Here is a 27,154-nt window from a genome sequence, read left to right on the forward strand (position 1 = left end):
GGAACCAGAAGATGTTCCAAGCTTATCTTGTATTCTCCCTACCCTAGCCCTGGAATCTCCTACTTTTCCGAGGAGCCCTGGCTCCTTGGATTAGAGAATCGTATTTAGAAACCAAGATCTAGATGCTAGGTGTTCATTGATACTGAGATATCATTGCTGCTAGGCCTTCTCAGCACATAAAGCTTAAAAATATATATGTGTGTGTGTGTGTCTGTGTTGTGTGTGTGCATATGTATGTGCCCTGGTGGCACAAACTGCAAATAGTTAAGCACTCAGCTGCTAACCAGAAGGTTGGTGGTTTGAACCCACCCAGCCACTCTGCGGGAGAAAGACCTGGCGATCTGTTTTTATAAAGATCACAGCCAGAAAATATCTATGACAGTTGTGCTCTATCACATGGGGTAGCTATGAGTTGAAAATTGATGATGTACAGCAACAAGTATACACATAAAATAGTTTTAGAATTGCTAACCCATACCCCTGTGAGAAGCACATTTACTAACTAGTTTATAGCATTCATGTACAGTTCTTTTTGTCTGTAGACTTAAAGTAACCAGTCAAAATATTTTCCAGTTACTTAGGTTACTTCTTCCTCCTCACCACCATGACCTTTAGTATTTATGTTATTCATTTGTAATTTAGTTAGATTGATTTATTAGTTTTCCATTTTCTGTTCCTCCCATACCCTGGTTGGTTTTAATTGTTTATTTTTGTGGTATGTAAAGGGTCTATGAAACATTACTATGGTTACCAGAGAGTTTTTTTGTTTTTCCTTTTCTTTTTTTACACAAAAAGATATATTCAGAGAAATGTTACTGCTTCCTCATACCTGCTACCCCATGTCTATTCCCCTCTCCTTTCTATTCCTTTCCCACCTGCCCCTTGGAGGTAACCAATCTCTTTAGTTTCTGGTTTATCCTTCTTGTGTTTCTTTTGCATAGATGAGCAAACACGTGTGCGTTTTCTTATATCCCCTTCCGTCTTCATGAAGGGTAATATTCTAAAGATTCCCTTTGGTGCATTACCTTTTTCATTTAGCAATATGACCAGGACATCACTTTGTATCAGCTTACAGCATTCTTCCTCTTTCTTTTTTACAGCCGCATGCTATTCCATTGTGTGACTGTACAAGGATTTATTCAGCATTCTCCTGTATATGGGCATTTAGGTTGTTCCCAACATTTTGCACTTATAATCAGTGCTGCAGTGGAAATCTCGTGTATGTGTATTTTTGTATTGTTGGGGGTGTATCTTTAGGTTAGGTTCCTAGAAGGGGGATTGCTGAGTGAAAGATAAGTTTATGTGTAGTTTAGTTATGTATTGCCAAATTTCCCTCAAGAAAGGTTGTACCAGTTTCCGCCAGTATTGTATGAGAGTGCCTGTTTCCCCACAGTCTCACCAAAAGAATGTGTTGTCATGCCCTTTGATTTTTTCAATTTTGTTTTGTTTTACAATATCTTCAATACTTGCTTTGCTTTTCCTTCACCATACAGTTCCCAAAGGGCACCTCTCCATTGCTTAGAGAAGAGCTGCATCTAAGACCACTTCCTCGAGTCCCATATGCACTTTTAAATCCCTTCTCTGGAGTCCACTCTGACCTTCTGGTACTCTTTTTCAGTGTTTTTCACACATTGGGTGGACATTTTCATTCTTGAGGTGATTTTAATTTAATTTTAGGCATTCCGTTCTATTCTCTCTTCCACATAGTTTTTTTGGAAATACCTCTGCTCGGAATTGTACTTCTGTTTTTCTCTGTATTCTAGTTATGATGAAGGTATGGTTTTATTTGTTCTTCTTGTTGATCTATATAGTTTTTGGATCATGTGTGGGAAGATTTGATTTTACAGTGGATGTCATTACCTTAGTTACCACAGAAGTCTCTATATGTTATTTTTATTAAACCGAATTGGGAGTGTAATATTTTTACTTAACAGTGTTACCACAAATCCCAGATCTGAGCCACCTGCTGCAAAAGCCAATGCTGAGACAGGGGTGAGGTGAGCAGCAAGAAGGTTTTATTGTATATTGATATACAGGAGACAGAGGGGAATGAGCTCCTCCAAAAGACCTGTCTCCCCGACTGGAGACTGGCTGAAGGTTTTATATGGACAGGATTATAGTTTCATGGTGGTCACGTTTTTCACATCTCAGATGAGTTAAGCTCTTACTGGCAATCCTTGAAGTTTATCTGGTGCCATTAGTCACAATTTTCACACTGCAGATGACTTAATCCTAGTCCTTGAAGGTTACCAATTTGTTCTGCCACCCTCCAAGCAGAAGCTTTAGTTAATCTTACTGGAATAGGAGGAGGGAGAAAGAAGAAGAAAAAAAGAAAATATCATGACAAAAAGCGGGGGCTAGTAATGTTAGGAAGCAATGGTGGTAATTGAGCTTATGCAGCCTGTTCCAACAATGCATTAGGAGCACTCTTCTCGTCCATAGAACTGTTCTCCTACAACGTCATTTTTAACGGCTAAATTCCACATCCTTTGTAGATTTTTTTTTTTATTTCTTTTTTGTAATCATTTAAAATAATGGTTGGCAATTTTTTTCTGTAAAAGGCCAGATAGCAAATATTTTAGGCTTTGTGGACATGCAATCTTTTTTATAACTATTCAACTCTACTGTTGTAGGGTGAAAACAGCTATGGCCATACTAAAAGCAGTGGACAGGCCTTGGTTTGCTTATCTCTGACTTCATTATTACCAGAACAGAGTGGTTGATTCCTTCTTACCAAAAACCCTTTGCTGTTGAGTTGGCCCCTACTCAGAGCAACCCTATAGGTCAGATTAGACCTGCCCCATAGGGTTTCCAAGTCTTTACAGAAGCAGACTGCCATATGTTTCTCCTGGGGAGCAGCTGGTGGGTTCTAACTGGTGAGCTTTAGGTTAGCAGCTGAGTGCTTAACCACTGTGCCGCCAGAGCTCCTTGGCCCTTTTTAAATTAGGAAAATTTTTGCTGTTTCAAAGGTGAGGGGTGATTTTCTGTGTTACATAAATGTTACATGAACACTTCTTAGCAAACACAACAGAAAAAATTACAAAACTAGCTCCTAAAGGAAAAGTTAGGAAGTTTTTCAAGAGATGGCAGCAAGTCTTTTACCGTAGTATAGTATATTCACTGCTTTTATGTAGTATGTAGAAGTCTTAACTGGGCTTTATGGGCAATATGAACTATTATTAGCAAAATCTAGAATTAGAATTAATTCATGTTTATGGCCGATAAAGAATTACGCTTATATTCAGAATGACAGTTATTTTTAATGTATAATAAAGGTCAGAGTTCACTTTTCAGTTATATTTTATGAATAGTATTTTGAAACTTCAAAATAAGTAACTAATTAGAAAATGTGATGAGGAGTCAGTATACCTCATTAGAATAGTAAATTACTGAGAACAAAATTTCACTTAGATGGAAGAGTTTTTCAAGACAGTCTTTTTTCTAGCTGTTAGATTTTACAGGTTAAACTAAATTCAGAGCGTTAGTCGGCCCTTCCAGTTTTCACTTGTCTAAGATTAGGGCAAATAATATCTATTTAATTATACTTTTGCTCTTCAATTTATGGCCAAATGTACCATCGTAACTCTAGGCTTTTTTTTTTTTTAACCAAAATTTGTTTTGCATCATAGTACTTGAAAAGTAATTTTTGGTTTATATGGTTTATTTATATGAAAAAGAAAAAAGGCCCCTTCCAAACCTGTAGATGGCTTGGGTTTTTCTTTTTGGTCTTAAAAGTGGTGGTGGTGGTGTTTTTTTAATCAGGAAACGATCGTTTATAACTGATTATTTGTTGAATAGTGGTATGCATAGATGTTTATGATATTCCATATAATGCCCAGAAATAACTGAGCTTGACATTCTTTTTTTGTTTGTAAGTTATATAAATTTCATTATGCCTCCCTATGTATTAGGAGAGGTCTAAATCTGTAAAAAGCGGTATTCCCTAAACTGTTTCATAGCAAAGGAAGCAATAAAATTAGTCATATGAGATATGCAAGAAGAACATACTTAAAATAACATTGGGACCCTCATGCTGATTCAATTATTTCATCCTTTAAAAATCTTTCAATTTTACATATCCAACAAGGTTCTAATTTCTAAAACCTATAAAATACTTCAACACCTCAACAATAAGAAGACAAATAATCCAATTAAAAAATGAGCAAAGGATATGAACAGACACTTCACTAAAGTAGACATTCAAGTGGCTAACAGACACATGAGGAAATGCTCGAGATCAGTAGCCATTAGAGAAATGAAAATCAAAATTACAATGAGATACGATCTCAACCCAACATTACTGGCGCTAATCAAAAAACAGAAAATTACAAATGTTGGAGAGGTTGTGGGGAGATTGAAACTCTTATGCATTACTAGAGGGACTGTAAAATGGTATAACCACTATGGAAAATGATATGATGCCTCCTTGAAAAGCTAGAAATAGAAATACCATGCAATCCAACAATCTCACTCTTAGGAATATATCCTAGAGAAATAAGAGCCATCACATGAATAGACATATGCATACCCATGTTCATTGCAGCATTATTCACAATAGCAAAAAGATGGAGACAACCTAAATGCCCATCAACACATGAACATATGAACAAATTATGGTACTGTCTTAGTCATCTAGTGCTGCCATAACAGAAATACCACAAGTAGATGGTTTTAATGAAGAGAAGTTTATTTTCCTCACGGTCAAAATAGGCTAAAAGTCCAAATTCAGGGGGTCAGCTCCAGGGGAAGGCCTTTTCTCTCTGTTGGCCTTCTCATCAATGTTCCCCCGGACTAGGAGCTTCTTGGCACAGGGACACCAGTCCAAAGGACGCGCTCTGCTCCCGGCACTGCTTTCTTGATGGTATGAGGTCCCCAACTCTCTGCTTGCTTCCCTTTACTTTTATCTCTTGAGAGATAAAAGGTGGTGCAGGCCACACCCCAGGGGAGCTCCCTTTACATTGGATCAGGGATGTGACCTGGGTAAGGGGGGTGTTACATCCCATCCTAATCCTCTTTAACATAAAATTACAATCAGAAAATGGAGGCCAACCACACAATTCTGGGAATCATGGCTCAGCCAAACTGATACACACATTTTCTGGGGGGACATAATTCAAACCATGACAGGTACATACACGATGGAATACTACACAACAATAAAGAAAAATGATGAATCTGGGAAACATCTCACAACATGGATGAATCTGGAGGGCATTATGCTGAGAAAAATAAGTCAATCACAAAAGGACAAATACTGCATGTCATGGATTGAGTTGTGTCCCCGCAAAATATCTGTCAGCTTGGCTGGGTCACGATTCCCAGTGTTGAATGATTGTGTAATCTGATGTGATTTCCTTATGTGTTGTAAACTCTATCACTATGATGGGATTATATGTGATCTCCTTATGTGTTGTAAATTCTGTTACTGTGATGAGGTTATACTGATGAGGTTGACAAGATTAGGTAGTGTCTTAATGCAATCTCTTTTGAGATGTAAAAGAGAGAAGTGAGCAGAGACACATGGAAACCTCATACCACCAAGAAAGCAGTGCCAGCAGCAGAGCGCATCCTTTGGACCTGAGGTTCCTGCTCAGAGAAGCTCCCAGACCAAAGGAAGATTGATGGCATGGACCTTCCTCCAGAGCTGATGGAGAAAGCATTCCCCTGGAGCTGATGCCCTGAATTTGGACTTGTAGCCTACTGGACTGTGAGGGAATAAATTTCTTTTTGTTAAAACCATCCACTTACGGTATTTCTGTTAGAGCAGCACTAGATGACTAAGACACTGTCTGAGACCATTATTATAAAAACTCATGAAAAGGTTTACACATGGGAAGAAATAATCTTTGACGATTACAAAGGAGAGGAGGATTGGGGAAGAGAAATCACTAACTAAATAGTAGACAAGTGTTAACTTTGTTGAAAGGAAAGATAATACACAATATAGGGAAGTCAGCACAACTTGACCAAGGCAAAGTCATAGAAGCTTCATAGACACATCCAGACACCTTGAGGGATCAAGTTACTGGAGCTGGGGGCTGGAGACCATAGTATCAGGAACATCTGGGTCAATTGGCATAACTTAGTTAATAAAGAAAATGTTCTACTTTGTACTTGGGTGAGTAGTGTCTGGGGTCTTAAAAGCTTGCGAGTCGTCATCTAAGATACATCTGTTGGTCCCATCCCATCCAGAGCAAAGGAGAGTGAAGAAAACCAAAGACACAAGGAAAACATTAGTCCGAAGGGCTAATGGCCCACATGAACCACAGCCCCCACCAGCCTGAGCCCAGAAGAACTAGATGGTGCCCATCTACCACCACTGAAGGCTCTGGCAGGGAGCAAAATAGAGGGTCCTGGACAGAGTGAAAGAAAAATGTAGAACAATACTCAGATTCACAAAAAAAGACCAGACTTACTGTTCTGACAGAGACTGGAGGAACCCCTGAGACCGTGGTTCCTGGACGCCCTGCTAACTCAGCACTGAAGCTACTACCGAAGTCCAACTTTCAGCGAAAGATTAGACAGGCCTGTAAAACAAATAATAACATATATGAGGAATGTACTTCTTAATTCAATCAAGTATACGAAACCAAATGGGCAACCCCTGCCCAAAAGCAAAGACAAGAAGTCAGAAGGGACAGGAAAACTGGACGAATGGACACGGGAAACCTGGGGTGTAAAGGGAGAGTGCTGACACATTGCCGGGATTGCAAACAATGTCACAAACCAATTTGTGTATGCATTTTTGAATGAGAGACTAATTTGTGCTGTAAACTTTCACCTAAAGCACGATAAAATTTTTTAAAAAGGAAAGATTACAGCCTTGGCAACCCTACAGGGCCTTCTGTTCTGTCTTAAAGGGTCGTCATGAGTCAGAATAAACTTGATGGCCAATGGGTATATAGTTGGGCAGTGTATTTTTTGCATATCTATTTTTTTTTTGTCATGAACATAGATTGCTTGTGTACAAAATAAAAAACTCAATGTGAGATTGAAAAAAAAAATCTTTCCATTTTAAATGGCAAGAAATTGAAAATCTTCTAGAAAGAAACTTAACTACTATAAGAAAATGATGAGCCATGGAACCACAAAGTGAGGAAGATAAGAAGGGTGGTGGTGGTGGGGGTTATTTAGTATTTCACATGGCCATTTTTGCTAATCTCGTAATTGCTTTGTGTATCTAAGTAGACACAAACGTGTAAATATAGATAAAATATAATTTTGTTGTAAATCGTCAACTTTATAACTGAAAGTTAGTGTGAGCAGCTTGTGTCCTATACAGGCAATCATAAGTGCACATGTATTACTTTTGCAAATTGTTCATATGAATAAATGGCTATTTCTCCCCTTAACTCTGTTGCTGCTAATATGGAAGCCACTAAAATAGGTCTGTATCAGAGAATTAAGGCATTCATTGTATGCAATGAATTATATTCTCTCCTGTGGATCTGGAATGTTTCTACTCTGTACCATCCTTGAAAGAATGGAGAAAAATAGGCATACAGATCATTTTTTGTAGAGCTAAATTCTTTCACAGAACCTGAGTTCAGAAAGGGTGCTAGAGAAGTGCTTAGTTGCAAGCATAGAAATAACAATTCACTAGTAAAAGGATGACTAGTTTAAGGGAGCTGACAGCAGAGGAAAACTTCCTTTGTTCTCAGACTGTTCTATCCAATACAGTAGTTTCTAGCCACACGTGGCAGTTTAAATAAAATTAAAAATTTAGTTCCTCAGTCACAATAGCTGCATTCCGAGTGCTCAGTAGCCATGTGGTAGCTAGTGACTACATTTCCGTCATCTCAGAAAGTTCTGTTGGACGTGCTGTTGTCACTTTGATCCCATATAGATAGATCTTACAGAAGTATAATGCTCAAGGCAGCACTTTTTTACTAGTTAAGCTAAACTATTGTTCGGTTTTAAGATGACTTCATGGGATATTTTTGGATTAAGGTTTAAAAATTATCTCAAGGCTATTGTTGCAGGAGTTCATCTAGCCTCCATGGCTCCAGAAAAGCTAGAGTCCATGAGAATTTCAAATTCTTTTGCACTTTCCCCCTTTTCATCAGGATTCTTCTATAGAATCTTTGATTAAAATGTTTAGTAATGGTAGCTGGGCACCATCCAGTTCTTCTCATCTCATGGCAAAGGAGACAGTTGTTTATGGAAGCAATTAGTCATATATTTCATATCCTCCTGTTCCTGACTCTCCTTGTTCCTCTTTTGCTCCGTGTGAAGAGAGAAAAATTGTTCCTTGGATGACTGCTTGCAAGCTTTTCAGACCCCAGGCACTATGAAACGAACTACGAGGTAGAACAGAAGCGCTGAACATGTTATTAGGCCAGTTAACTGGGATGTCTCATGAAACCGTGACCCTAAACCTCCAAACCAAGGAACCAAATCGCATGAGGTGTTTGGCTGTACATAAGCAGCCTCAGCTGCTACTCTTTTTTTTGTTTTTGGTCATTGTTATAAATATGTTTAACACACGATTTTTGCCAATTCAGCTTTTTACAAATGTACAACTTATTGATAGCAATTACAGTAATTGGATGTGCAACCCTACCCTTAATCAAGGCTATTTTTCCATCACTGTTAGCTCCCCTTACCCTCCCGCCTGCCCCTGGTAACCACTAATAAACTTTGATGTCTGTACATTTGCCTTTTCTTGTCTTTTTATATCAATGAGGTCATACAATATTTGTCTTTTTGTAATTGGCTTATTTTGCTCAGCATAATGTCTTCAAGCTCCAGCCATACTGTAGCATGTATCAAGACTTCATTTCTCCTAATGACTAAGTAGTATTCCATTGTATGTATGCACCACATTTAGTTTATCAGTTCATCTGTTGATGTGCATTTAGGTTGTTTCCACCTTTTAGCTGTTATGAATAGTGCTGCAGTGAACATTGGTGTACATGTCTCTTTTTGAGTCTCTGCTTTCAAGTATTTTGGGTATATACCTAGGAATGGAATTGCTGGGTTATATAGTAATTCTATTTTTAGTTTTTTGAGGAACCACCACATTGTTTTCCACAATGGCTGTACCATTTTTCTTTCCCACCAGCAACAAATCCTTGCTAACATTTGTTATTTTCTGTTTGTTTAATCTTAGCTATCCTAAAAAAAACAAAACCAAACCTGATGGCATTTAGTCGATTCAGACTGATAATTACCCTACAGGACAGAGTAGAACTGTCCCAGTGGGTTTCCAAGGGGTGGCTGGTAGATTCGAGCTGCCGACCTTTTTGGTTAACAGCCATAGCTCTTAACCACTGTGCCACTAGGACTCCAAATCAAACCTACCACTATTGAGTTGATTCCAGCTCACAGCGACCCCATAAGGTTTCCAAGGCTGTTAATCTCTACGAAAGCAGACTGCCACATTTTTCTCCCACAGAACCACTTGTGGTTTCGAACTCCTGGCCTTTTGGTTAACAGCCGATCGCTTTAACCACTACACCACCAGGCTCCTACTAGCCATCCTAGCGGGAGTGAAATGGTATCTCATTGTGGTTTTGATTTGCATCTGTCTGATGGCTAATGACGATGAGCATCTTTTCTTGTGTTTGGTGGCCATTTGAATATCCTCTTTGGTGAAATGTCTATTCAAGTTCTTTGCCCATTTTATGATTGGGTTGTCTTTTTGTTGTTGAAGTTTTATATATCTTTGTTTTTTGGTTATTAGATTCTTGTCGGATATATGGTTGCCGAAGATGTTTTGCCAGTTGGTAGCTTGTCTTCTTACTTTTTTTGGTAAAATCTTTTGATGAACAGAAGTTTTTAATTTTTATGAGGTACTGTTTATTTTGTATTTTGCTGTTTGTGCTTTTGTTGTTATATTAGATAATCATTGTTGAAAGCTAGGCCCCACATCTTTGGTTCTGCTTGTTCTTCTAAGAATTTTAGGGTTTTAGTTTACACATTTAAGTCCCTAATCCATTTTGAATTTGTTTTTGTGTATGGTGTGAGGCCTTGGTCCTGTTTTATTTTTCTGCGTGTAGAAATGTAATTTTCCCAGCACCATTTATTGAAGAGACTCTTCTTTCCCCATTGAATAGACTTAGCACCTTTGTCAAAAATCTTTTGACAACAGATGTGTGGGTTTATATCTGGACCCTCAGTTCTGTTCCATTGGTCCATGTGTCTGTTGTTATACCAGTATCAGGCTGTTTTGATTACTGTAGCTGTATAGTATGTTTTAAAATCAGGAAGTCTGAGTCTTCCTACTTTGTTCTTTTCTTCCAACATTGTTTTAGCTATTCAAGGCCTCTTGCCATTACACGTAAAGTTGGGGATTGGTTTTTCTATTTCTGTAAAGAAGGCTGATGGAATTTTGATTGGGATTGCATTGAATCTATAGATCACTTTGGGTAGTAGTGACATTGCTTTGGGTAGTATTGACATCTTAACAATAGTAAGTCTTCCAATCCATGAACGTGGAGCATCTTTCCATTTATTTAAGTCTTTTTTAATCTCTTTGAGCAGTGTTTTATAGTTTTCATTATGTAAGTCCTTCATGTTCCTGGTTAAATTTATTTCTAAGTATTTATTCTCTTAGTCGTTATTGTAAATGGAATTATTTCCCTAATTTCCCTTTCACATTTTTTATCGCTGGTATATAGAAACTCAACAGATTTTTGTTTGTTGACTTTGTACTCTGCAACTTTCCTAAATTCCTCTATTAGCTTTAGATGTTTTCTTGTGGACTTTTTGGGATTTTCTACATACAAGGTCATATGAGCCGAGAATAGAGATCATTTTACTTCTTTTCCTGTCTGGATACCTTTTATTTTTCTTGTTGTATTGCTCTGGCTAGGACTTCTAATACAATGTTGAATAGAAGTGGTGAGAGTGGGCACCCTTGTCTTGTTCCCGATTTCAAGGGGAAAGCGCTCAGTCTTTCTCCGTTAAGTATAATGTTGGCTGTTGGCTTTTCATATATGCCGTGAATCATATTGAGGAATTTCCCTTCTGTTCCAATCTTCTTTAGGGTTTTCATTAACAAAGGGGGTTGGATTTTATCAGCTGCTTTTTCTGCATCCATATTGATGATCATGTGGTTCTTTTCCTTTGTTCTGTTGATGTGGTGTGGTGTATTACATTGATTGATCATCCCTGATTTCCTGGAATAAATCCTGCTTGGTCATGCTGTATGACTCTTTTAATATGCTGTTGGTTCTGTTCGCTAGTATTTCTTGAGGATTTTTGCATCTATATCCATAAGATATATTAGCCTGTTTTTTTTTTTTTGTGGTGTCTTTGTCTGGTTTTGTTATCAGGATTATGTTTGCTTCGTAGAATGAATTAGGGAGTACTCCTTCTCTCTCTGTCTTTTGAAAGAGTTTAAACAGTACTGGTGTCAATTGTTCTCTAAATGTTTGGTAGAATTCCCCAGTGAAGCCATCTGGTAGAGGACTTTTTTTTATTGGGAGGTTTTTGATCACTGATTCGCCAAATCAATTTTTAAAACAGTTTAAACCATCTGTGTTGCTTGAAGTTAATAGAAGATAGGTGGTTTGAGAGGGGGCTTAAACTCACTGAAATTGATTTGGGAAATTTTTTTACTGGCATTTTTCCTGTGAAAAGGTCTCTAAGTTTCAGATTCCCAAAGGGTTCAGTAGCGCTAAAACGATAAGGACTACTGTTATAGTTCTTTTTCGGCAGAACAGGAGGGTAGTAATTTGATGTTGCAGCATTTTAATGTTTTTTTTTTTTTGTCTGTATTGGTTCATCAGGAAGTACATAGAGGAGGTTTGAAATAGTGTATTTAAAAAAAAATTATAAAAAGGTCATCAGTTACGTCTTCTATTATGTGTTGTGATGATGCTTTTTTTATTTGATTCAAATACCTAAAAACAATGTTGATGATGGTAGGTGCTAAAAAAAGCCTACTGGTTTTTTCCTCGAAAATTCACAAGTGCCTCTAACCAGCATAACCTTATACTCTTGAAACCTTGTGGTTGGCTAGTATTTAAAATATCTCAAAACTGCAGTGACCTTTTCTATGAACTGTGAAATAGCTATCAAAAGAAAAAGTGCTGACACATCTCCAAAAAAAAAAGTCTTTCTGATAGCTTCCTGCAATACAGATCCAGAATCATTCAAGGTAATTTATCTCTGTGAGCAACAATCACCCAGAAAAGCACCTGGGCCTGGGAAGCTGTCTGATGAGCACACCTGGAATTGAAACTCCGTATAGCTAGAACATGTATAGTCTGTGTATCAGAAATTAAAGTATTCCTACTCATTCAATTAAAAAAAAAATCCTGCAGAGCATTTTGTTAGGCTTTATGGACGGTACAGGGAGAGTGCATCCCTACTCTTGAGTTTATATACTTCTGGAGGAAATAGAAAATTAAGAGCAGTAGTATAAGTACAAGCATAGTACTTGGAGTGCAGAGGGAGGAATGGGTTATTTGGGGTGGGTTCACAAAGAAGGTGGTTGTTGAGCTGAGCTTTTAAGGGCGGAATAAGATTTTGAAAGCCTAGGGTTTAGGTGAAGCTCTTCTGGGTCAAGGAAAGGCATGAACAAAGGTTGAAGTGTGAAAGGCATTTAGGACAAAGGAGCAGCAAAGAATATATAAAAACATGTGGGCTGTTTATGAAATGGCCAAGTATCATACTAGATTAACCTAAAGAGTTATAAAATGACAAAATGAGCTGGTGTTGGTAAAGCAGAATGGGGGCAGATTTTAAAGTCTTTGAATGTATGTCAGAATTTGGGCTTTATTCAGCCCATTTATAAGTGAAGTGAGAGTTGTTATCTTACGGTTACATGTACAATTCAGCTATTTAATAAGAACCACTAGATCTGTGCCATCCAATGTGCTAGCCACTCACCATATGTAGCTATTTAAATTTTAATTAAATAAAATTTATTTCTTTAATTGTACTAGCCACATTTTAAGTGCTCAGTAGCCACGTGTGGTGAGTGGCTACCATATTGGACAGCACAGATATAGAACATTTACATCATTGAAGAAATTCTGTTGGACAGCATGTTGATGTGAGCAGCTATAGTGGGAATTAAAAGTTTAAGAATAAAATCTTTTGTTTGAGTTTCGGTTTTATGATGCATGCTTTGTAAAAGATATACAAAAACATAAATTAAAAATAATTTGTTTAAATTTACTGACAAATGTTTCTAAATAAATTCTAATAATATGAATTGTCTTACCCTCATTTATTTCTCCTTTTGGATTTTCATATGTCATATTTTCTTAAAGTGCTGGGTACTTTCAAATTTAAGGTTGAATGTTAGTTCATCCAGGGGCATGTTATATCTTGATTTCCTGTTTAATTAATGATTTCAATTAAATTTGCTTTTATTCCACTATAGAGACATGTTTGGAATATCAATGAAGCATAGATTTAACGTGAAATTAGGATTTGTTATAGACAAATGCTTTTCCTACACTTGATTATTCTAAGATTCACTAGTATTGCTTTTAAGTTAAACAAAATATCAGAATGAGAGAAACACAAGGCTCTTTAAAGTTAAGGAATAAAATTAAAGTATCAGTAGGAGTGATATGACTGATTTATTAATTTATGTTTCTTTTTTAAGGACTACAACTCCAGGAGAAACGAAACTGCTGGCCTCTGAAATCTATGACATTCTTCAATCTTCTAATATGGCAGATGGTGATAGTTTCAATGAAATGAATTCACGTCGAAGGAAAGCTCAGTTTTTTCTGGGAACTACAAACAAACGTGCCAAAACAGTGGTTTTGCATATAGATGGTCTTGATGATACGGTAAGTGTTTTATAAATATATGGCTCGTAAGATGGGGAAGAGAAATTGTGTTGCTAAATAGTTTTTTCAGTGTCATCTGCTAACAGTCTTCAAAATTAAATCTCAACATCAGTGTTTTATACTGATAAAGAGGTTCATTTGTATTGAAGGAGTCGGTTAATCAGAGGGTGTAATAATTTTACGTATTTATCCCCCTAATAACAGAGCTTCAAAACGTATGAAGCAAAAATTGACTGAAATGCAAAGAGATATAGACAAATCCACGATTAGAGCTGGAGATTTCAATACTGTTCTCTCAATTAATAGAACAAGTATACAGAAAAACCACCACAAGACTTAACAGTATCAACCAACTTAACCTAATTGACATTTATAGAATACCCTGCCCAACAACAGAATAGCATTCGTACTTTTTACATGCGCATGGAACATTTCCCAAATTCTAGGCCATAAAAGGATTAAAATCATAAAAAGTATGTTCTCTAAGCATAATAAAAGCTAATTAGAAATCAGTAACAAAGATATCTGGAAAATCCATCAAATATTTAAAAACTCTGTAATACATTCTGAAATAATCCATGGGTAAATGAAGAAGTCAAAAGAGAAATTAGAAAGCATTTTGAACTGAATAAAAATGAAAACATAACCTATCAAAAATTGTGGGAAGCAGCTAACGCAGTATTTAGGCCAGAAATTCATGAATATTAGATGCCTGTATAGAAGAGAGTAAAGGTTTTAGATCAATGACTTAAGCTCTTACCTTAAAAACTAGAAAAAGAAGAACAAATTAAACCTAAAGTAAACAGAAGACAGGAAACAGAGCAGAAATCAGTGAAATAGAAAACAGGAAAACAATAGAGAAAAATTGGTGAAATCAGAAGTTGGTTCTTTAACATGGTCATTAAAATAGATAAACCTCTGGCCAAACTGATCAAGCATAAAAGAGAGAAGTCAAATTTTCAGTATAAAAACAGAGAGAAGGGACATCACTGTAGAGCCTACAGACATTGAAAGAATAAGTAAATATTTTACATAACTTTATGCCATTAAACTTGATAACATAGGTGAAAAGGGCAAATTTCTTGAAAGACACAATTTACCAAAGCTCACTTAAGAATAAATAGATATCCTGAATAGCCGTATTATTTATTAAAGGGCTTTGTAGTTAAAAGATTTTATAGTTAAATTCCTACTAAAGGAATTTGTTGTTAAAAATCTTTTTATAAAGAAAACTCCGGGCTCAGATGGCTTTACCAGTGAATTCTACCAAACATTTAAGAAATAATACTAATTGTACACAGAATCTTTCAGAGTACTGTAGAGAAGGAAACACTTCTGAACTCATTCTGCTTTGTCTGCCGTTAATATTAGCCACACCAGGTTTCTTTTCGTTAGTGTATCTCTCCTCTTTGTGTCTATATTTCAAATGGGTTTCTTATAGGCATCATATAGTTGGGACTTTTTTTTTTTAATCCGGTCTGATAATCTCTGCCTTTTAATTGGAATGTTTAGACCATTTACATTTAATATGATTATTGAGATGGTTGGGTTTAAAACAGCTCCCTTTCTAATTGCTTTCTATTTGTCCCATCTGTTCTTTGTTCCCTTTTCCTCTTTTTCTTCCTTCTTTTGGACTAATTTTATGTTTTTTTTATGACTCCATTTTATTTCGTGTGTCGGCTTATTAGGTACAATTCTTTTTCTTTCTTTTTTTTTTTAGTAGTTGGTATAGGATTAATTGTATATATCTTTAACTAATCACAGTCTATTGTCAATTGGTATTGTATCACTTCATATATAGTCTAAGAACCTTATAACAGTTACTTCTATTTTCTCTCTCTGCCTTTATGCAATTGCTGTCACACACTTTATATATGTTATAAACCCCACAATACATTTTATTACTTTTGCTTTAAACAATTGATCTGTTTTTTTTAAATTTTATTGTGGTAAGAAATATATATAACAAAAGCTTGCCATTTTATAACCATTTCTGAGTGTACAATTCAGTGACATTGATTACTTTCCCCTTGTTGTGCTATACTGTCACCACTATCAGAAGTTTTACATCACCTCAGACAGAAACTCAGTACCCCTTCGGCAATAACTCCCATTCCTTCCTCCTTCCATCCCCAGGTAACTACTGATATTTCTTGTTCTAGATATTTCGTATAAATGGAATCATAACAGTAGTTATCCTTTTGAGTCTGACTTATTTTTTCACTTAGCATAATGTTTTAAAGGCTCATCCATCTCAGCATGTATCAAATCTTCATTTCTCTTTATGGTCGAATAATATCCCATTGTGTGTGTGTGTATACATACACATACATACATACATTTATATACATATATATGTATATTTTATTGAAGTTATGTAATATGTTGACATATGTTGATTGTATTCTCTTATAATCCTTATCATATTAAGTTTTTTAGCTTGTTTCATGGACATGCTGGAGAATACTCTTTGTGCACTTGAGAAAAATGTATCTTCTGATGTTAAGTGAAATGTTCTATATATGCCTTTTAGGTTTAGTTGGTTTATGTTGTTCAGGTCGTTTTTTTTTTTTATTTGCTGATCTTCTGTCTAGTTGTTCTATCCATTATTGAAAGTCAGGTATTGAAGCCTCCAACTCTTCCAGCTTTTGTATGTCTGGAAAATCTTTATTTCACCTTTGTTTTTGAAATATGCTTGCTTTCACTGAGTGTAGAATTCTAGATGACAGTTTTTTTTTCTTTCTATACTTTAACATGTTCCTCCATTGTCTCTAGCTTACGTTGTTTTCTAATGAGAATTCTGCCATCATTCTTATTTTTGTTTCCCTGTACGTAATGTGTCATATATTTCCCCTTCTGTCTGCTTTTAAGATTTTCTCCGTATCACTGATTTTGATTAATTTATGATATGCATTGGTATAATTTGCTTCATGTTTATTTTGCTTCAGATTCATTTGGTTTCTTGGATCTCTGGGTTTATAGTTTGCAACAAAAGTGGACAATTTTCATCCATTACCTTTCAGATTTTTTTGGTCCCCTGCCCTCCAGTTCTGTAGGGATTCCACTTACATATATATTTGACCACCAGAAGTTGTGTCACAGCTCACTGAGGCTCTGTTCATTTCATTTTCAGTATTTCTCTGTGGCATTTTGGATAATTTGGTAATTTTTTCTTCTGCGAGTTTTTAATTTGTTGTTAATCTCATGCAGTGTATTTTTTAACACAGACATTGTTTTATTGCATCTCTACAAGTTAGATTTAGGTCTTTTTGTGTCTCGTTAATGTGCTTGTGCTTTTTTCTATCTGCTTGAACATACAGAATATTGTTAGAATAACAGTTGAATGCCCTTGTCTCTTAAATCAATCATCTGTGTTATTTATAGGTGTGGTTCTGTTGATTGATTAATTTTTTAAATTATTGTTCTTACTTTCCTTTTTCTTTGCATGCCTGGTAATTTTTGATTGGATGACAGGCATTGTGCATTTTACCTTGTTTGGGACAGCATATTTTTGTACGCAGTGCCTTTAAATAATCTTGAGCTTTGTTCTGGATCACAGTTACTTATAAATAGTTCATTCCTTTCTAGACTTGCTTTTAAGCTTTGTTAGACAGGAACAGAGCAGCTTTTAGCCTAGGGATACTTTTGCTACATTACTGAGGCAGTACCCATTTGGGTACTCTATCTAGGCCCCATGTATATGGATAATTTTCCACCCTAGATTATGGGAAATACTTCGAGCTCTCTATGAACCTGTAGAATTGTTTCTTTTATTCCTTTCCATTGGTTACATGTAGTTTCCTCACATGCATCAACTGATCAATACTCAGCTGAAGACTCGAGGGGAATCACTACAGATGTCCAGGGTGTGCATGCTCTCCGTGTAGTCTTCTCATCATTTAGCTGTCCCCTTGCTGGTACTTTGCCCTGTGAAATCTAGCTGAATTCTCAGGGCCTCCCTGAATTCTCAAGTCTGTGTCCTCAACTCAAGAGACTGCTGACTTCTGCTTGTGTTCTCTGCACTGCAGCCCAGAAACTTTGTAGGCAATACATTGCTGCACGTGTAGTGCTCACCTCATTTGTTTCCCTTCTCTCAGGAACCACCCTCTTGGTCTGTCTGTTTTCCAATAACTGAAAGTCATTGTTTTATATGTTTTGTCTAGATTTTTAGTTGTTTAAGGCAGGAGGGTAAATCTAGTCTCTGTTACTCTGTTTTGACTGGAATCAGAAGTTCCCATGAAATTATCTTGAGCAGTGATAAGTTATATAACTTTACATATTTAGGGTTGGCAGTTGGCAGATTACCAGTTATTCTTTAGCTATGCCAGGTAGGTTACATTAGATTATCCACAACTTTTTATAGTTGTGATGAGAGACACTTATGCCTCAGAATTTAGGATTTATTAAATGAGGATGAGGGGAAGCTTTTCATATGCATATTACCCATGTCAAAGCCAAATAAGTTAATAGCTATCTTATTGAAACTGGAGGAAACAAGATTGTGAAAAGTTTCTGTTGACCATGTTCTGGTAAATGTAAGTTGACTGAATGGAAGATATTAAGATATGTAAAGTATCACTGATGGCATCTATTTAATGTTAATAAGGACAATAGAGTTTCTTTTATAAAGCTAGCATAGCCCAAATAATAAAATTCACCAAAGCATGCACAAAGCTATAGGCCCGTATACCATAAGAATTTGATGGTCAAAGTCCAAAAGTTGACTCTCACAGTGTGTTATGATAGTTAAAAACATTTTTTGGTAACATAGCCTGGCAGTAGAGATCCAAGTGTCTTCCATCGATATCTCATTTGATTTTAACAGTGGATAGAGAGACAGATACATCATTATCTTCTTTTTATAGAAGGGGAATTTGAGTTTTAGAATGGCTAAGTGGCTTTATCTCAAGTTACATGGGTAGAGGAAATGGTTGAGTCCAGATTTGAACGTAGATAGTCTGACTCCAGAATTAAGCTTTTAAGTGTAATATTATAATTTATATATTATGACTATTATGATTTCCTCCAAGTAAGTCGTTTTATCTGGAGAATGTAAATATGATTTAATGTAATGAAGTACATTAGTATAACATCAGCAAGTCAAAATAATGGTAATTTGCTATTAGTATTATTGTAAATGTAGAATACAGGAGAAGCATCTGAAATTTGTGAAAATCAATGTGATTTTTAAAAATCTAGTGACATTTTTACGTATTTGGAAATCAGGTGCTTTCTAAAAGGGGAAAATACTTTTATTCCTGCAGTGCAATAGATTTCTCTTAAATGTATGGCCTTTTTGGCCTTGGGTTTGTAATTCTGCCAAAAATTATTGGTTGGACCATAGCCTGCCCTATGATTGGTCTGTTTTACACACCTTGCAGGGATTGGTCAGTGTACTATGTAGATAGGGTGCATAAAACCACCCAGTGAGATTAAGTGACTTTGCAGGGATTGGTTGGTTTGTGACCTGGCTAGAAGGGCCATACTTTGAAATTGATAAAGAGTTGCATATGTAAGCACCCATCCTAACAGAGATAGAGAAGGAGGCAATGGGAGAGAGTGGGAACCTCCTTAAAGAGCTGTAATACAGGTCAAGACCTGTAACACTTAAGATGGCATGAGATGGCGGCAGCAGTACAGCAGTGGGAATCATGGGACTGGCAGACAGCTGCAGTGTTGCTTGCCAGAAGAGCTGAGTGCTCTCTGACAGGAGGCTTGCTAGCAGAGCAGGATACCTCCAGGCCATTGTTGGCAAAGCCAAAAGAGCTGTAATACTTGTCTGAGCAGGGCAGAGGCCCAGGAAGGCCCAGTGGCAGAGACAAGGCCCTGTGAGGCCTAGCTGCAGAGGCGAGGCCTAATCGCTGAGAGAAGGACCACCAGCTAGCATGGCTGAGAGAAGGACTGCCAGCAGGCACGGCCAAGGAGAAGCTGACAGTTGTCTTGGTTGGAAACTATCCTGATTGACGAACTGTATTCTGAGTTGGATCCACTTACTCCTAAGTTGATCCTGATCCTGAATTATAGCCTGTTACTTCCCTAATACACCACATAATCATGAGTATGGTCTGTGAGTTCTTTGTGGCCATTGCAATGAATTACCGAACTCAGCAGAGAAGTAGAGAGTGCCGTTGGGGAGACGACTGGTGTCAAATGGTGAGAAGGTTGGAGAGTGGAGATATGTCTGAACTCCACCTCATAGGAACCAGCTTTGTGCTGATCCTGATTCTTATCCCTCAAGGATATAGAAGAGTTCCGACATCTTGTTACACTCTCCCAAAACAAAATAAAACCTAAAAAAAGGTGGAAATTAAGGATATTCCTAATAAGAAAGTGTAGGACTTGTAAGAAGGAAATTGAAGATCTTCATTGAATTAAGAAGACTGGATATAAGTAGAGTTAAAAGCCTGTTTCTGGATAGGAGATACATCCAGGTAGTGTGGGTCTGGCTGCAGAGCCCCACTCTGAAAGACTACTTCAGACAGCCACACATGGATACATGTTTACTCTCACTAGTAATGAAAGAAATGTACTTATTTTAGTGTATATATCAGGGCTTTTAGAAAGTTATTCCTGATTTTTGGTCCCCACAGACATTTTTCCCTTTACTTCCCTAACTGCAGATTATGCTACTATGGAGTTTAATATCAGATTTGCTACTATGGAGTAACTAATCTCAGAATTAAAAGTGGGAGAGAGTCTACTATCTGTGTCCTTTCAGTTTATACTCTCTGACACATAGATACACACACGTACACACACACTTTCCTCCTTGCCATTGCCAGGCAGTTTGCCTTGCCTCAGCTACCTCCTTATCCAACTCCTAATTCCATCTACCAGTGATTCTCTATCTAATTTGACCCTGAACCTTGGTAGTGCAGTAGTTAAGTGCTCAGCTGCTAACCGAAAGGTCAGCAGTTTGAACCCACCAGCAGCTCTGCAGAGGAAAAGACCTGGCGGTCTGCTCTGGTAAAGATTACAGCCTAGGAAACCCTATGGGGCAGTTCTACTCTGCCCTATAGTGTTACTGTGAGTTGGAATTGACTCAGTGGCACACAACAATAACAGTATCCCAATTGACTCAGTGGCTCACAACATCATCCTGGTCTGCAGTGGTGCTTGCCAGAGTTTGCTGAGTACCTTTGGGCAGGAGGCTTGCTAGCAGAGTGGGGTGCCTCTGTAATTGTGGAAAATTCTTCATCTTATTTGCTCTGCTAAAGATCTTCTGTTTACCCAGAAATAGATTGTCTTGAGATCAAATTATAGAATTGAAATTTTCCCCTGGGCTTTGCCTGGAGAACATGTGTAAATTTGTGTTGAAATAAATAAAGATGAATTGGTCTTATGAATTTGGTTTCTTACAGCCACATGTAATTGGTATTTAGTGCCAAACTACCTGTGGTAAACTAGGCAAGTTCTCTAACTTTCCTATTTTTTACCTTCTTCGCATTTTAAATAAGGAATTAGATTAGACCAGTAGTACCATAACTTTTATGTTGTATGTCATATGCAACCTTTTCTTTACTTGTAAGTTTCCCTGGTATTGAGCATATGGAAGAGATAAACATGGGGCTGTTTGGTGCCAATCCCTAAGGGGTTTCACAGAACGCAGGACTCTGTAGATCAGAGTCCAAAAATGCTGGACTAGATGAGTCCCCCCTGGGTCTGTGCTACCAGAGATTATATTCCAGATCCTTGCCTGAGTAGTGCTGAAATGTAGAAGTGAGCATGTGGTTTAAGTAGGGAGATAAGGGGTAATGAGAGTGTTGTTTTGAAGGATGAGGGGATAGATTTGAAAAGTTGATTATATTCAATGGAAGAGAAGAATGAATTGGTTAGTTTGAAGGCAGTGCTTCTTAGAGTGTGGTCCACAGACTTGGGGAAGGGGTCCAGTGCTGATTACTAGCCCCTCAGAAGTACTTAATCAGAACCTGGACTTAATACAGAAACAGGAAAATTGAGAGACTGATTTGGAGTGTGGGCGGGGGGTTAAGGGAAGATGAGGAGACACTGCAGTTACTCTTTAGTCCATTTTCATTTGGGATCTTGTATTTGAGGTGACCACTTGATATCTAAGTGGCTGTGTCTAATATATAAATGGAAATAAAGTCAGATTGGAGATGTATGTTAGTGCTTCTACATAGCAGTGACAACTGAAGTGATGAAAATAGATTAATTATCTGAGGGAAGGGTAGAATGAAAATAACTTAGCTTCAGGCACTGGACCTTGGATGTAAGAAGAGACAGAGATAACAATGGTGTAGCTGGAAACTAGGGTAGTGTAGTATGAAAAGTCAAAAAAACATTGAAAATGTGTTACATTGTGTTGTCAGCACTATCAGAAGAAAATGAAAACTAAAAAGAGAATATTGATAACCCTTGAGGCTGCAATGGTAACCACTGAGAATGCCGTAAATGAAGGATGCAGTGACTCCACTACTTTATAAATAGCAAGTGGTTTAAGGAATAGTGACGTAAACACTAAATGCTCACTGATTCTTACTTCAGTCTATTAGAATTTATTCCTAGAGATTTTTAAGTTAAAGCAGAGATAATCAAACTCTTTCTGTAAAGGACCATATAGTAAATATTTTTGGCTTTACAAGCCATACGATGGTAATTCCTGACTCTGCCTTATTTGGACAATGTATAAAGAAATGTGCATGGCTGTGTTTCAATAAAACTTTATTTACAAAAGCAGATGATGGGCCATAGTTTACCCTTCCTTGAGCTAGAGGAACCTTTGCTTTTCGTCATTTTCTCTATGTTAGTTATTCTTAGTTCCGTTCTGTTAGCTTTAAAAATTGATATTGGTTAATTTATTTCTGATGAAAATTATTAAAACAATATTAGTAATGAAGCTTGAATAAAATCTAGCAGAAATAGGAATTATTACTGTCTTGATCTACAAAATTTAATAAACTTAATTAAGCACTGTGCCCTCAAGTATGAGATAGTAGAACTGAAATAAGGACATTTGCACCATTTTGCCCGCTAGAATGTAATGACTAGTTCACTGTGGCTTGAGTTGATTTATTCCCTTTTATTAACTATTTTAATAACAATTTGCTTTGGTTTTTTCAGTCTCGAAGAAATCTATGTGAAGAGGCCTTGTTAAAAATTAAAGGAGTTATTAGTTTTACTTTTCAAATGGCTGTTCAAAGATGTGTGGTACGAATTCGTTCAGATTTGAAAGCAGAGGTTAGTATTTTAAATGGCTGAATATGCTTGAGATTATAGGTAAACAAGTCAAAGAGTTTAAAATGAGTCCTTTTTATCCTGGCCTAGGCTTTGGCGTCAGCAATAGCATCAACTAAGGTTATGAAAGCTCAGCAAGTTGTGAAAAGTGAAAGTGGAGAAGAGGTAAAAGCTTTTTAAAATTTTATTTATACCTAACTCTGACTCTTGATTATTCTTAATGGCCAGCAGATTGCCAGTATTTCTAGCCCAATACTTGACAAATATTTAGGAGGTTGGTGTCATGGATTGAATTGTGTCCCCCAAAAATATCTGTCAACTTGGGTAGGTCATAATTCCCAGTATTGTATGATTGTCTACCATTTTATCTTCTGATGTGATTTCCCTGTGTGTTATAAACGCTGTCACTATGATGTAATAAGAAGGATTAGCGGCAGTTATTGATGAGGTCTACAAGATTAGGTGGTGTCTTAAGCCAATCTCTTTTGAGATATAAAAGAGAGAAGCGAGCAGAGAGACATGGGGACCTCATACCACCAAGAAAGCAGTACCTGGAGCAGAGCGCATCCTTTGGACCTGAGGTTCCCGCACTGAGTTGCTCCCAGACCAAGGGAAGATTGATGACAAGGACCTTCCTCCAGAGCCGACGGAGAAGAGAAAGCCTTCCCCTGGAGCTGATGCCTTGAATTTGGACTTGTAGCCTACTAGACTGTGAGAGAATAAATTTCTCTTTGTTAAAGCCATCTGCTTGTGGCATTTCTGTTACAGCAGCACTAGATGACTAAGACAGTTGGGTAGGGGTATCCTCATGTATTCTTGGTTAATAGTTAACCCTTTTAGAAACAGAGAGCTCTTTTGTGGATTTCAAAGTCTGCTCTTGTGAATAGAACTTCTTTTATTTCTGTGGAGATGTCTTACTGATTTTATATGGATATAAAGGATACATGGTTTCCTTACTTTGGTTTTTAAATACTTTCTTCATAACCTTAACTAGTTTTGCCAATCCAGAAAAATAAAGGTGTAAACACTGGGCAAGTAAATATGGTGAAAACCTTTGCCTGTTGGTACTGTTTCCATTAGCTTTATGATAGGGAAGGGAATCCATATACCTTTAACTCATTTGGATTCCCACAGAAGGGAGGGGTAGTGGCGCTCCACGGTCCTACTGTGAGCAGACACTAGCTTGAGTCTTCTTTAAGTAGACAGAGGTTGCACATTTACCTAGAGCCTTAGGAGATGAACATCTGAGTTTTCATTTGTGGTTCTACCTTTCTATGCTTATGCAATGCTCAGCAGTTGGACCTACCTTCCAGTAAGAGTAAAATTTAAGAGAGAATACAGCTACTGAGAATAAATATCGCAATTAGAATGAGGAGTAAATTTTAACTTATATATATCATATCAAGTTGATTTGTAATAACTCCTAACATTTTGTATGTATCAGATGTTGGTCCCATTCCAAGATACTCCTGTGGAAGTAGAACAGAACACAGACCTACCAGACTACCTGCCTGAGGATGAGAGTCCCACGAAGGAGCAAGATAAAGCTGTGTCCCGGGTTGGCTCGAACCCAGAAGGTGGAGCCAGCTGGTTGAGCACAGCTGCAAATTTTTTATCCAGATCGTTTTACTGGTGACTTAAATTTGAGGCTCAAGGACTATGTGAACCAACAAGGGGCCAGTGTTCCATTGTTGTGGTGAACTGTCAAGTGCAATTTGCAATAAATTATCATGAAAAGTTTTTAGATTATATGATTGCGTATGCTGCATTTTACATTTTATTGGACATTTTACTCCACTAAGTGGTTAAAAGGACAGAGGTTACAGGTGGAATTGCTTTGTCTACGAAGGTGTTTTTGCCTGTTTTTTTTTTTTGAGGGGGGATGGGGGTCCACTGTTAAACCAAACGTATATGTGCAGCTTTACGTTCTATTGTACATTAAGCACGTGATTAGGAAAATTCATTTTCTCCTCAAGCCTCAGGACCTATCTGACGAGAATTTTTTTTTTTAAAGCTCATATTGTGCGTGTATTACTGAACATTATTTTTCTTGAAAGACACTTGCTTTTGTACCCTTAACTGAAAGTCAAAAGAAAATGCTTCTCATTATCCCCCTTCTGTGCCTTTTTTATTTTGCCAGCCATGTTTATAGAGAGGACATTAGTACTGACATTTTGTGAAGTAAAATATAGTAATCCCTTATGATACAATGCTACAAAAACTTTACAGTCTAGTTTGTTATAATTTAATAAGAGCAACAAAGTCAGCCGAGAAGAAGGAAGCTTGTATATTAGTGAAGTGCTTTTGGAGACTGTTTAAAAATGTGGTTGGAGTTGACTACTGGTCAGTTTGGTTTATATCAGCCCTTGAGTGATACTTCCACCATAACACTGTAAGCAACCATAAATGGTCTCTAGGCCTTACTTTGTGATTGTACACTATCCCCTGCTAGAAAAAAGTAATCGTAGTAAAGAACTGACAGACTTGAAAAAAGAAAACAAAATTGAATGCCTATAATGCTGTAGTGCCACTTTGAGAGGGGCTAAGCTTAAAACATGAATTCCCTGGCAGAGGCCTGTTCAGTAGGTGCTTCCTTTCATTACCTTTTGTGAATTTATTATGAAAATGCTGCAGTGGTATTCATGAAAAACAACTCAGATTATTGCTTATAAAGAAATAAAGCCAGCATTGGTCTCTTAATCTTATTTCTCATATCTAGCCAGAAAAAAAAGACTTCTGAAGGTAAAATATATATAAAATACATACACACATCTGTATGTATTATATATGTATATCTTGATAAATAAGTGCTAATTACATGTATACAATGCTTTATGAAGTTTCTGAAATATTTGGCAACTGATTTTTTTTTTTTAAATCCAGATAAATTTTGATGCTAGTATGATTAAAAATGAATAGGAAAAAATTGAAATTCTTTTTCACCAACATGCAGAGCTGCTATTTTGCTACTTGGAGAATGTGAAATGAAAATCTAACCCTGGAGGTTTCCTTTGCGTTTTCATCCTTTCTGTTTTAGAAAAAATTAAAAGCACCCAGTGTCACTGGGGAAAAATTATTGTAAAATGTCATCACCAGTAAGAGTCTTGAGTTCACTAACATTGTGACTTTCTGGAGGAATGGGTATTGAGAAGCATATTTGCAGACTAGATATTTGCTTATATTTTCTCCTTTGTCTAGACCCTGATTCAAGTGATACGCACAAACTGAAAATACAAGCTTTCCGGGGCACATGTTGCTTTAAACGCATAATACAACTTGCTGCCAAAACCAGCTGTGCTGAAAAGAAACAAAACCACTTCCTTTCTATAGCCATTGAAACAAAGTTTACTGTTCTGTTTTAACAAGTGTGTATTTTTATTTTGCATTGCCGCACATCTGCTTATTTAAAAAACAACATCCCTTTGGTAATAATGGTTCAGTACAAGTAGATATTCCAACTTGATGTTTGTGTGTTCTAAGTGTTCTTTTATTCCAGGTCTTATAGAGCAGTTAAGGCGTCTGTAAAGGCATTTTTTGAAATATATTGTAAAATAATAAAAGGTAACATAATTAAAACTGAATGGATATTGCATTTTTGTGATAGAAGCGTTATTGATTACTCTTAGGCCTGTTTGTGTACTCACTGGCTGGCCCAGTCTCCTCGTTTCCTACCGTTGTGTTGCCTGACTAATTTCCATTCATCTGCCATCCATTTCCTTACCAGCACCACTGCTTCCTGTCTCCAGGATGAGCTGCTCCTGCACAGGTACTCGTTGCAGCATTTGTCACATTTTACTGAATTGCCTATTCACCATGTATGTCACCTCCTAAGCGCTTTGAGAACACAAGAGAGTCTTCTTCACCATTACCGCTGTTAGCCGTACTTCTTTGTAGTAAGTACTACAATAAGTTTTTAGAAGAATGAAAAGATTTTTTAAAACATCAGTTAAATGGATGGTACTTATTTATATTTGTTGGGCAAGTGGGAAAAATATCAGGGTGTATTTTTGTTCTGGGCATGGGTTTATTTCTGATTTTTTGGTTATTATTTAGAAAATGCCTTAACTGTCATTTGATTTTTATTGAAAAAAAGTTGGGGGCATAATCTTTGCTCCATTGAATGAAGTTAGTATTAACATATAATGTCCTGATTCTTAAAGAATTGTTACAGGAGAATATTATATATAATATAAAAATAGCAG

At 36.9% G+C, this 27,154-nt stretch overlaps 1 protein-coding gene across 1 annotated transcript in view; it reads left to right on the forward strand.

Annotated features, from left to right (window-relative positions):
• Positions 1 to 25,676, forward strand: part of ARMC1 (armadillo repeat containing 1) — a 48,752-nt gene extending 23,076 nt beyond the window's left edge. Inside the window, exons 4-7 of the mRNA XM_004372561.2 lie at positions 13,568 to 13,757; positions 22,839 to 22,955; positions 23,043 to 23,117; positions 24,397 to 25,676. Of these exons, the coding sequence (XP_004372618.1) occupies positions 13,568 to 13,757; positions 22,839 to 22,955; positions 23,043 to 23,117; positions 24,397 to 24,588 (574 nt within the window). The 3' untranslated portion in view covers positions 24,589 to 25,676. The remainder of the gene's footprint in view (positions 1 to 13,567; positions 13,758 to 22,838; positions 22,956 to 23,042; positions 23,118 to 24,396) is intronic.
• Positions 25,677 to 27,154: the final 1,478 nt, after the last annotated feature.

Source organism: Trichechus manatus, unplaced genomic scaffold, assembly GCF_000243295.1.
Source record: "Trichechus manatus latirostris isolate Lorelei unplaced genomic scaffold, TriManLat1.0 scaffold00018, whole genome shotgun sequence".
NCBI classification, from domain to species: Eukaryota; Metazoa; Chordata; class Mammalia; order Sirenia; family Trichechidae; genus Trichechus; species Trichechus manatus.